Source organism: Globicephala melas, chromosome 7 (genome assembly GCF_963455315.2).
Source record: "Globicephala melas chromosome 7, mGloMel1.2, whole genome shotgun sequence".
NCBI lineage: Eukaryota > Metazoa > Chordata > Mammalia > Artiodactyla > Delphinidae > Globicephala > Globicephala melas.
In genome coordinates this window covers 115,017,977-115,029,143 of record NC_083320.1, presented here as the reverse complement: position 1 = coordinate 115,029,143, position 11,167 = coordinate 115,017,977, and the positions used below count along the sequence as shown (strand labels likewise).

General features: G+C 59.1%; 1 protein-coding gene across 1 annotated transcript; it reads left to right on the top strand.

Moving 5' to 3' along the window:
- The first annotated feature begins 4,067 nt into the window (after positions 1 to 4,067).
- Positions 4,068 to 9,585, top strand: TMEM37 (transmembrane protein 37). The gene is made up of 2 exons (XM_030849656.3): positions 4,068 to 4,192; positions 8,660 to 9,585. Exons 1-2 carry the CDS (start codon positions 4,172 to 4,174, stop codon positions 9,248 to 9,250), a joined length of 612 nt encoding a protein of 203 aa, XP_030705516.1. The 5' UTR covers positions 4,068 to 4,171; the 3' UTR covers positions 9,251 to 9,585.
- Positions 9,586 to 11,167: the final 1,582 nt, after the last annotated feature.

The following is an 11,167-nucleotide window of genomic DNA, read 5'->3' as shown; positions in this document are numbered from 1 at the left end:
GTGACAGCATGCCTTCCTTGTAAAGGTCAAAGCTAATAAACGGGGTGATGGGTATTTCCTGGGCTTCCCAGAGCCTAGGCAAAGCCCTGCCTAAGCTTTTAACTTCTCTTGTCATCATTCCGTGCTCACCACCGATTCCTGGGGTCTAATTTTGCTTCCTGGACCCTTTGATCCGGCAGGCGGGGTGCCCTGATTAGGGAAGAGCGCCGGCCCCTTTTGGGAAGGGACGGGCTGTCAGTCTGCTCTCTACAACTGCCCTGGGTGTGCCTAGTTACGGGGACCATCGCCTAGAGACGGAGTGTCTCAAAGTGCGCTGACAACTCCAGGGTCCATGCCTGCAAAGAAGGTGCTAGAAGTCTCCCCAACTCTGCCTGGAAATCTGCAGGTCCTGGTGCCCTGGAGGGGCACCCATCTCCAGGATGGACTTGCCTGTAGAAAGGGGAGACCCTACAGAAAGGACACCCTCTGAGCCCACCTACATCCCTGCTGCATCCGTTCATCCCTTCAACCGGTCAGTCCCCTTCCCCACCGCCCTTGCCCTGGTGGGGAACTGGTGCCGTGGGGTCCCCTGAGGCAACACCCTCACGCGCAGCATAAACATCACACCTGCTACCCACCTGGCCCAGAGCAAAGCACTGTGAAGCAAAGCCCCAGGGCAGGCGGGGAAGCCCCTGGGCCACTATAATGCCTACACAAAGTCTCTGCTGCAGTCAGGCGACTGGGAAGAGGTCGGGATGCAGGGCTAGAGCTTGAGGCAGAGGGGGCAAAGGGCGGGCGGAGGTCTGGCTGGAGGGGATGGCACCGGCCTGGACTCAGGAAACCTGAGGAGAGCGATGGGAGAAGAGAAAGACCCAGTGGGTGAAGTCAGGGCGCTGGGGAGAAGGTGGGGAGGGGACGGGAAGGGAACAGGGAGAGGCAAGTGGGCGGGTCCACAAAGAACGGAGAGCTGGAGGGACCAGGAGTCCAGGCTTCCGGCAGGCAGAGCTAATCATCAGCTTTGAAACTGCCCAGTGAACTAGGCAGCTCCTAGCAGACTCCCCGTTATTGCCTCTGGGTCTCCCCACGTGTCGGCCCGAGAACCCACACCCCAAGTGCTCAAAGGAGAAAAACCCGGGGCAGGGGCCTCCCTAGTGGCAGAGTGGAGCCTGCCTCAGCTAAGCTTCTCTGGGGCAGGGGTCAGTGCCCACCCTGCGCCAGGCGCAGTTGACAGAGTCACTGCCCCCACGACCCTCGCAACACCCAAAGGATGCGTTTCCCCGTTTGACAGAAAACCAAGGCTCACGGAGGGGAAGTGATTCGCCCAGAATGCATCCGAGGCTGCTCCATCAATTCGCAAGCCTTACGGCCCAGTCCCTGCTCTTAGAACCGGGCACGCGGGGGTGAAAGAGAGACAGGCCTAGCACTCAACTGTGTGCTGTACTTCAGAGAGGGAAACGGACAAATAGAGAAGGTCAGCTAAGGATCAAGAAAATACGAAGGCCCACAACACTGTAAATCAACTATATTTCAATAAATTTAAAAAAGAAAAAGAAAAAAGGAATGAATGAGACAATATATACAAAAAAAAAAAGAAAGGAAGAAAACACGAAGGTAACAGGGTCAAGTGTGTGTGGGATGCTACTCTGGCTGGTGAACTCAAGGGAGGTCCTTGAAGAGGTGACAGTCTGCCCAGCAGACCCCCAGGGAAGGCCTGTCACACAGAGGGAACCGTGAACACAGCATCCCTGAGACTGGACAGAGCTTCCCGCCCAGGGCGCAAGCGGGCACGTGCAGCTGGAGCTGAGGGCAGAGGGGTGGGCCTGCAGAGAGAGGGGACGGGAAGCTGCAGGACAGAGGCTGCGGGTGGAGGCAGGGCGGCCCAGCAGGAGGCTGTTACGCAGGCCTCCACGTTAGAGGTGATGGGCCTAGAGCTGGCGAGAGGATGGTGGACCAGGGGTGCAAGGGAAGAGACAGGAGGAGGATGTGGGCCTGAACTGGGGAGGCTGGGGAGGGAGCAGAAATGAAGGGGACGCAGATTTTGACCCTAAAACCCAAGCATCTTACCCCTGACGGGGACTTTGTCTCTTTCTCCTTTGTCCCTCATTAGCCAGGCCAGCGGGTACAGAGTAGGCATACAATTAACTCATTCATATATTCAATTAATATTTATTGAGCGCCTACTGTCGTGCCTGGCAAAGTCCTTGCTCCTGTGGTGATAGAGGGGAGGGAGAAGAGAATGGACACCTTTGTTTCAGGTGCGGTGGTCACCGCGGGCTTCTCTCCGACCTCCTTGGGGGAGCGAGGTGGTGAGTCTTAGCCGTGAATATCTTGAAGTACATGTCAGGCAGAGGAAGCAGCAAGTCCGAAGGCCCGGAGATGGGAGGGTGCTCACTGAGTTTGTTGATTCATTAATCGGTACCTGTGCCCTTGCCTTGGAACTTTCTAAGATCAGTGCCTGGGTCTTTCTCATCAACGGGAGTGGTCAGAGGGGTGAGTAGGGGCCACGTCCTCCCTTTCTTTACGCAATTGCTCTTTCCCCAACGCTGGCCAGGCCTAGAAGCAGGACAGGCGGAGGAGAAAACGCAGAGACAGTCAAGCAAGAGGGTGGGTTCTGTGCTGTCCCACTACTCATCCCCAGGCTGTTCCTGGTTTTAGCCCCTGAAGGTCCCACCCTGTCATTCCCCTCCCCCCCCACCCCCGGCACTGGGAAGCCCCTGCCCCTCACGACAGTCACTCCTGCTGAGTGGAGCTGCTGTCTCTCACTCTGCCACACCCGCTCTGCTCAGCTCCGGCACCACGGAGGGACCTAGGAGAGCAAATAGTGCAAATGAAGGGCCTGCCCAGGTGAACCCTAACCGCGCCGCCTGCAGTGCAAGTGCGGAGTCTTAACCACTGGACCGCCAGGGGAAGTCCCCCGGCTTTCTTACGCTCATAAAATAATTGGAAGCGGACCATCACTTCCTCATCATCATTCCTCAGTCATTTCTACTTCTCCAGCAATCTTGCTGACATGTCGCTCTAAATTCCACCGATTCAAGACTTTCTATTCTTACCAAGAAAGCATAACAGGCAGCAGATCCCCAAACAGTCCTGACCACACACGGAACAAGGCAGGCGCTAGGTTAACGTACCTGACGCGGTTTCTGCGGCAGCGACAGAGTCAGATGAACCTCTGACAGGGAGATGCCCGGGATGGGGCTTGGGGTGGGGCGGCGGGAGCGTTAGGTGCCAGCTGAGAACGTCCCCGGGCAAAGTCACCGGGGAGCTGCCTGCCTGAGTGGGCCAAGTAACTTCCCTCACCCTGCTTCGAGACGGAGAAAAGAGACCCTGCTTCACCTTAGGCGGCAACCCCCTCCCTGTTTATCAACAGCTGAGAAGGGCTGGGAGGGTCTCAGCTGGAATTTACCCTTCTTGGGGTGGGGACGTTGTGCGCTGCCCCCTTGAGAACTCAAGCCCCATCAAAAGTCCAGGAAGAACAATGACTTTTGTCTTGTCCTATTTGCCTTCTGGATGGTCCCTGCGGAGGCGAGCAGGGCTGTACGCCCCGCTTTGGGGGAGAGAAAAGGGACGCAGGAAAGACGGCCCCGGGGAGTCCACTCCGTTCACATTTACCGAAGCCTCGCAAGACCCCCGACCTTTCACGGGCATCATCTCATTTATCGCCCGTGGCTCAGAGACGGAAACAAGAGCCCAGGATCACAACGGCCCACGGTGGTGGAGCTGCAGAGCCCGGGCGCGCGCCTGCCGTCTGGACGCCGCCGCCTCCCCGGACGCTCGGGCGGACCCGCCGGGGCGGACCCGGCTCCTGGGCCCCGGGCCCTCGAGGAATCGGCGCCGCGGGCACAGCCGTGCCCTGAGACTGGGGAGCGGCTCCGGGCCTGCAAGTCGGCCGGGTCAGCCCTCCCCCAGGGCCCGAGCCTCCCCTTCGGGCCGGGTCCTGGCCCCCGCCCCTGCCCGGGGGCTCCTCCGGCGGCCCCGCTGACTCAGCGCAAACCGAGCCGCTGCGGGCGGGCGGGCGGGGAGGGGCCTGGCCCGACCAGCCGCCCGGGGGCAGCAGTTCCGCCCGCTCCTCCCTCCGGCCCGCCCCGCCCCCGGGAAGAGGTCGGGAGTCGGGAGCCGCGGCCCCGGCAGAGCAGCGCTCGGGAGCCCCGAGAGAACCAGGCGGGAGCGCGCGGCCGAGCCCAGGCGCGGGATGACAGCCCTCGGCGTGCAGGTGGGCGAGAGCCCGGTGCGGGGGGTGTGGAGTGGCCCGGCCGGGGTCCGGGGGGGAAGTCGCCCAGGGCGCGGTCTCCTCGAGGTCCTGCGGGCACCGAGGCTCCTAAACGGCTGGGGAGGAGTGTTGTGCTTCTCTTTGGGGTCCGCAGTGTTCATCTGTTAGGTGCACCAGAGGGGTCCCTCCTGTTAAAAGGGGGCGCATCTGGAGCGAAGGATGGACGGAATCCACTCGTAAAAATGAGGCTCGCCTTGTCACACGAGGAAGAATCTCTGGGGAAGCCAGAACTTTCCTGGGCGGGGGCAGCAAGACCATCTCCCCTCCCAAAACTGATTTTGGGGGGCGGGCAAGGGGGTGGACTCGCTGGGGCACGCGGAAACCTCAGGACAGGCTGTAGAGAGGGGAGGGGCCCGCCTCGCAGAGATGGGGTTTCTCCTTAGAATGATACGAGGGGTCCATCCGCACCTCCACCCCCCAGGCGTGCGGCTCTCCGCTGCCCTGCGCCGAGCTTCCCTAGCGGACGCGTCCCGCCTCCTTACCTCCCGACTGGACGGTCGGGACGGTGAGAGAGGCCCGCAGCCTCTGCCTGCAAGTGCTCGGCGCCCCGCAGCGCAGATTCCGGGGCTGATCCCGTTGCGCGCACTTTGTAGATGCGGTGACCGAGGCTCAGGTGCAGTAACCCGCCCGTGGCGGCCGGCTCAGCGATAGAATCGAGTCGAACCAGACTTCTGGGCCCGAACAGGAGAAACTCCACCCACAGGCCGCGCCCCAAGCCCCTTGTGGCCGGGACACCGCAACCCTAGAGCCGGATGCAGCGAGTTCCTCTCGTTCTGGGCATAATCTGGGGTGCCGGCCAAGCCGCCTCCGGGACCGGCAGTGAGGAGGGTGGGAGCGGGTGCGGTCCCGCCTTCGGGAGCCGACGGCCCTGCGGGGGAGAGACGTGCACACCGGGATTTAGGAGTGATTTGGGGAAGCGAGTGCTAGATTAAGAGGTGAAGAAACTGCGGCAGGATTAACGGGGGTGGGGAGGGCAGGAGAGCAGCCAGGTAAACAGACTTGACCTTTTAGTGAAAGAAGGGGGGCGGGGCTGATGCTTAGGAGCACTTAACCGCCTGCCTGGGACTGTTCTAAGCGGTTGGGGTGCTTAGGTCTCCTTTCGGCTCCCCCCGGGGGGCCAGGAGGCAGGTACTGTTATCTTCAGGGGATAAATAGCTCGCCGGAGGCCAAAGAGCTAAAAGGCAAGCGTGCTGGCTCCCGGTGCCCTGCGGTCACGCAGGCGGAGCGGGCTTACTCTTTGGGAGGCTATAGAGGAGATTTCCAGCTGAAGAGGGGGTGGGTCTGACCTGGGCCTGGGCTGAGTGGGCACTGGGAAGGGGGGCGGGGGGGGGGGAAGCGCAGGGGCGCGGGGCGGGGGCTTCATGTGGAGAAAAGTAGTGAGCAACCCAAAGTGTCCACTACTTAGGGATTGACGGGATCAGATGGGGTGCTGGGTTCCAGAGGAAGACAAGACCTTGGCATTGGCCTCAGTGGCCCAGGAGTGCCAAGTGACACTGTTCTACAGGTCACTACTAATCATTCGGGGCTCTGGATGAAAATGGGAAATGCTTCCATTTTTCTTTTTTTTCAGTGGAGATGGTCCAGGCCGTAAGAGATTTAAGTGATTTGCCCAAGGTCACAGAGCTAGAGGCTGGTGGGTCAGGGGCAAGGCTAGACTGCCCTCATACCCTCTGGTCCACGGACCTTCCACTGACCACGCTGCTGCCCAGCTGCTCTCCGGGAGAGGATTTCAGGCCCTGCATCACTGGAAGTTCACAGAGGTGCTGGCAGCCGGGGTGTGGGGCAGTGGTGAGGAAGGAGGACTCCCGAGTTACCTTATTACTGTTACTAATATTAATCAGGAACTGCTTCTGTGCTGGGCACCTTTATATTCATGATCTCACTTAATCCTTGGGAGTTTTACTGGTGTCAGAGTTTGAATGATGCCCTCCTTTGGGGCGGGAGGGGGAAAATGACCTGATGTCAGCTGTCTTTTCCTGATCCCAGTGTGATGTCTGAGGGCCTGGAGATTAAAGTTCACTCTGTGTGCAGGACAGGTGGGGCTGAGGGTAGGATGGCATGTGCTTTTTCTCCAGACAGCGTGATGTCTGAGGTCAAAAGGCCTCTGGGTGCTGCGTTCTTGTGACTTGTTGCCTGCGTCTGGGGTTTTCCCATCCTAGAAACTTATCAACCTGTAGGGAGTTATAACCTCCGGGTGCCTTCATGGCTACTCTTTCCTGCAGGGATCACTAACTCCTGGTACAAAATGTAACTACGGAACGGTAGATGAGAAAATAAGGGTCAAGGAGGTTAAGAAACCTCGCAAAGACAAACACCTTTATGGTTTGTAGTCACAGAGATTTCAAAGTTCCCTTGGTTTGTTTCTTAGTAGAGCCGTTCTTTCCTAATGAAATCCAGTACAGACTCTTAGATTCCCAGTGGCTCCAGCAGGTAAGAGGGACCTGTTGTGGTTGAAGTGAGGGGCCGGGAGCTGACCCCCTGCCCCCTGCTTTAGCACCTGGAGGCCTCAAGGAGACAAGGGGATGCGGTTTGAGAACCGGAGCCCAGACTCCCCGCCTGAGTGTTCTTTACAGCGCCCCCGACTGCCTTTGCCTCTGGTCTGAGTCGGGTCCCGAGCCCTTGGGCGTCCCTCTGGCCACTCCAGCCCTTCTCACCACGTACTGAACCCCTCCCACGAAGGCCCCAGTGGGTACTTAGCGGCTGTGTGCATCCCCCCCACTACACATGATACAGTTGTCGGGCAGCTGTGCCAGGCTTTACTGTGATCTCGGTGAATGCTCTTGGGCTGGTCCCCTGACCTGTGTGTGACAGTTTCCCTTTTTACATACCCCGCCCCGTCCCCCCCCCGCCCCCCGCCATGGAGCACCCTACTCCACCAGACTCAGGTTTAAGAGTGAGACAGGACCCTAACTAGGCAGAAGTGCTGAAAGCAAGCCGGATCCATAAGGATCCCGGGGCCTCCCGGGAGCGTGGCTCTGCTTCCTGCCCCTCACCGCGAAGGGGGGCCCAGACCGCCTCTGGAAGCCTCCGCTTGCACGTGGCATAGGGCTCACCCCCAGAGTCCCCTTTCGGTTTGCTTCCCAGCAGTGACCGTCACGCATGAGCTGTGTGCTTTGCTTACCTCCCAAACTGGGGCGTGACCTGGGCTGCTTCCACACACACTGTAAAGGGCGTAAGTTATGACTGGGCAGGAGACGGTTTGAAGGGAGCTTCAGATGGAAGTGACAGCGGCTGCAAACTCGACCTCGTGGCTCTTGAGCACGGCACTGGCACCGGGTGCTGGGGACACGGTCCTGCCCTCCCACTATGAATCAGACAGGAATGGAAAACTTGTCAGAACGGTTCCTGACAGAGAGTGACCGGAGGGGTCCGTTCTGGGTTGAGTGGGCAGGACAGACCTCTCCCAGGAGGTGATGTTTCAGCTGAGACATGAAGAATGGAGAAAGGGGGGGCAGCCGGGAGAAGAGCCTTTCAGGTGGAGGGACCAGTAGGTGTGAGGAGGAAAGTTCTAGGCTTGTCCTAGGCATGCGAGGTGGCCGGGAGGATGCCCTGGGAGGGCTTGTGGGCCGTCTAAGGAGTTTTACCCTTTGAAGCATTCCTTTTGCTTCCGGGTTGGGGGTTGGGGACGGTGGCTTGGGGGTGTCCCGGGGCTGTGAGAAGGGACACCTCACTGGACGCTTGGCCCAGCTTGTCAGGAGAGAGGATAGGGTGTACTTTTGCGGGGCCGAAACCATAGGCTGAAGGGGAGCCTCAGGGACTCCCCCGCCCAGAAGCTTCTAGAACAGACAGCGGTGCCGTGTCCTGGGCGGAGTACAGGCTGAGCCAGACTGAAGGGCAAAGTGCAAACATCACTGCTCACTGAAGAAAAGTGCAGAAAAAGCTGGGTGCAGGTTAGAATGAAACTGGGGAAGACCAGGGGCCAGAAGAGGGAGCTGTGTAACCTTCACTGATGTGCTAATAATGTCTAGTGCAGTATTCTTGTTTTGCATACAAAGAAACCAAGGCTGGCTGCTAGCTCAAGGTCACGTCTGCCAAGCCAGACAGGTTTGCTGACTTCAGAATGGACCAAGATTTGCCTGTCAATACAATTTGGGTTTCTTACGCATTATAAAGATCATTAAAGAAAGGTCAGGGAACTCTTTGCCCGATGAATAACTGGATCCACAGGCAATGCTTATAGGTCTCGAATGGAGGACGGATGGGGAACAGGTAGGATGGGAGGAGGGTCCCCCCCGCCCCACCAGGAGGTGGGTCTGTGCTGTGACTAAGGTGGGCTTCCCGGGCATCCTGGGAGACCGAAGCAGAAACCGTGGCTGTCGGAAGCTACAAGGTGTGCTCTGGGTCTTCCCTGAGGAGGCTGGTGGGCTGTGGCGGGGGCCCTCCCTCATGCTGCCCCGCGCTGTCTTCCAGGCCCAGAAGCTGCTGGCCCAAAGGAGGCCCCGCCGGTCCTTCTTTGAACCCTCCATCCGGGCCCTCATCATCTTGTGCGCCTCCCTGGCCGTGGTCCTCTCCTCCCTCTCCATCTGCGATGGCCACTGGCTCCTGGCCGACGACCGTCTGTTCGGGCTGTGGCACTTCTGCACCACCTCCAACCAGGCTGAGCTGCACTGCCTCCGAGACCTGAGGCAGGCCCACGTGCCCGGGCTAGCCTCGGGCATGGCTGTGGCCCGCAGCGTGGCCACCTTGGCCGTGGTGGTCGCCATCTTTGGCCTGGAGCTCCTCATGGTGTCCCAGGTGTCCGAGGACGCCCACTCGTGGCACAAGTGGGCCGTGGGCTCCGCCCTCTTCCTCCTAGCCTCCATCCTCTCCTTCGGGGGCCTCCTGAGTTTCCTGACCCTCCTTAGGAACGAGGTCACGCTCATGGGCCTCAGCCTGACGTTCTGGAGCGAATTCACGGCCTCCTTCCTCTTCTTCCTGAACGCCATCAGCGGCCTCCACATCAACAGTATCAGCCGGACTGACAGCGTCACGTACCCCTGGGGCCTGCCTGCAAAATTTTAGGCCCCCCCAGCGAGGGCGCTGAGTTCTACCAGAAAGTGTGGTCAAGATGGGACTTCTCCAACATGTGACATTCGAACTGCCGCCTCTCGGCCTTGGGGTGGTCGGGCCAGTGGCCTTTGCAGCCCAGAGGGCAGGTGGGCGCCTCCGAGCCACCAGCTGCACCAGCTTAGCCACGTTATTAGGATGTTGACTTCACAAGAAGAAACATATCTTAAAACCCATTCTTGAGTCCTTCTTGGGATGGGAGTAGATGTGGAAGCAGCTCAGGTAACCGGTGCTCAGGCTGGCCGCACAGCCAAGTACATTTCACACCTGTTTTAGTGACTCTGCTGGGATGTGGGCTGCAGGGCCCCCGGGGCCTCCGGGCTTGCTAAGAGTGAATTGTCTGTCAGCGAAGGGTGTCCAGTCAGTGCCGAGGACTTGCTTCACCAGCTCAAAGGGCCTCGTGCAGATTCCCTGCTTTAGCTTTGGTCGCGTCAGGGAGGCAGCGTTCAGGGCTGCTGGGGTGCAGAAGCTTTTCAAACCGTTTGACTTTATTTGAGCCCTGCCCTTTGTCGGGGGACCCCGTAATCCCTGGATAACCCCAGCTTCCAGCAGCTGGCTGTGCCTCGGGACTCTCCCTGTCAATCCCGCCTGAAGCCCTTCCAGGAGGGCCCGCCTGGCTTGGTAAGCGTGGGCAATCCATCTTTGGTAAGGGCCCGACAGCCTCAGGGTGCCATTTTTATCCTAGCGCACACTTCCAAGAGCACGTATCTGGAGCTGCCGGACTCCAGGGGGTACTGGGGACTGGCCCGACCTCAGGTAATGATTAACAACCACCCTGGACGCAGAGGCCTGCAGGTGGAGGGGACCAGGAAGCGGTGGGGATTTCCACCCTTGCTGGCCACTTTACACTTCTGTGCACCAAACTGGCCTCTTTCCAGTCCCTTTTCTGCCCAGTAGGTGGGTTTTTGCCCTCAGCCCATTTCATTCAACACTAGCCCCGTGCCCCTCCCCCACCTGATGAATTCAGGCCTTTCCTGGTTCATTCTGGCTGCCACTGATTGCATGGGGTTTTGGTCTCTGCCCTGCCAGGTCCTCTTTCTGGGCTGGACTGGGTGCCTCTACCTCTCCTGTGATTTTTTTTTTTTTTTAACTTTTTGATTCCAAGATGTACAGAGTCCTTGAAGGTCCCTGGAGAGCGCCCTGGAAAATGGATATCTGGCCTTCTCACCCCCGTAGCAGACTATAAGATGCAAAGGGGGTGACCTTGTCTTCAGGGGTGAGATGCAGAAGTTGGGGGCCAGGGCCACTTGTCCAGGGTCACCTAAAGCCAGAACTAGAGCTGGGCCCACCTACCAGCAAGAGGCCCTCTTCTCTAGCCGCGGGGAGGGTCGCCTCTGCTTCTGTCAAGAATACTCTCCCCCTTGGGCTTCCCTGGTGGCGCAGTGGTTGGGGGTCCGCCTGCCGACGCAGGGGACACGGGTTCGTGCCCCGGTCCGGGAGGATCCCACGTGCCACGGAGCGGCTGGGCGCGTGAGCCGTGGCCGCTGGGCCTGCACATCCGGAGCCTGTGCTCCACGACGGGAGAGGCCACAACAGTGAGAGGCCCGTGTACCGCAAAAAAAAAAAAAAAAAAAAAAAATACTCTCCCCTGAGCACGCAGGCTTTGTTTTGTAAAAGGGTTCAAATATTTAGTCCTTTAACCCTCACATGGCTGCTAATAATTGAGGGAACTGAGATTCAGAGTAAAGGGTGAGACTTAAAATCCCCAGTGGGGCGGGGAGACAGGGCCCTGTCCGCCCTTGCCCAGGAGCAGGGGAGACAGACAGCCTTGGAGCCTGGGGATTTGAAACCAGAAGCCCTGGACCGAGCTGCCACTTCCCTGCTGAGTATCTTGGTCAAGTCACTGGTGAACCAGTTTCTCTTCTGTCAAAT

Excerpts from the sequence above, each read along its gene's own strand:
- TMEM37 (XM_030849656.3), top strand. The coding sequence starts at position 4,172 with ATGACAGCCCTCGGCGTGCAG. Across the intron at positions 4,193-8,659 it reads TGACAGCCCTCGGCGTGCAG|GCCCAGAAGCTGCTGGCCCA; the intron begins GTGGGCGAGAGC and ends GCTGTCTTCCAG.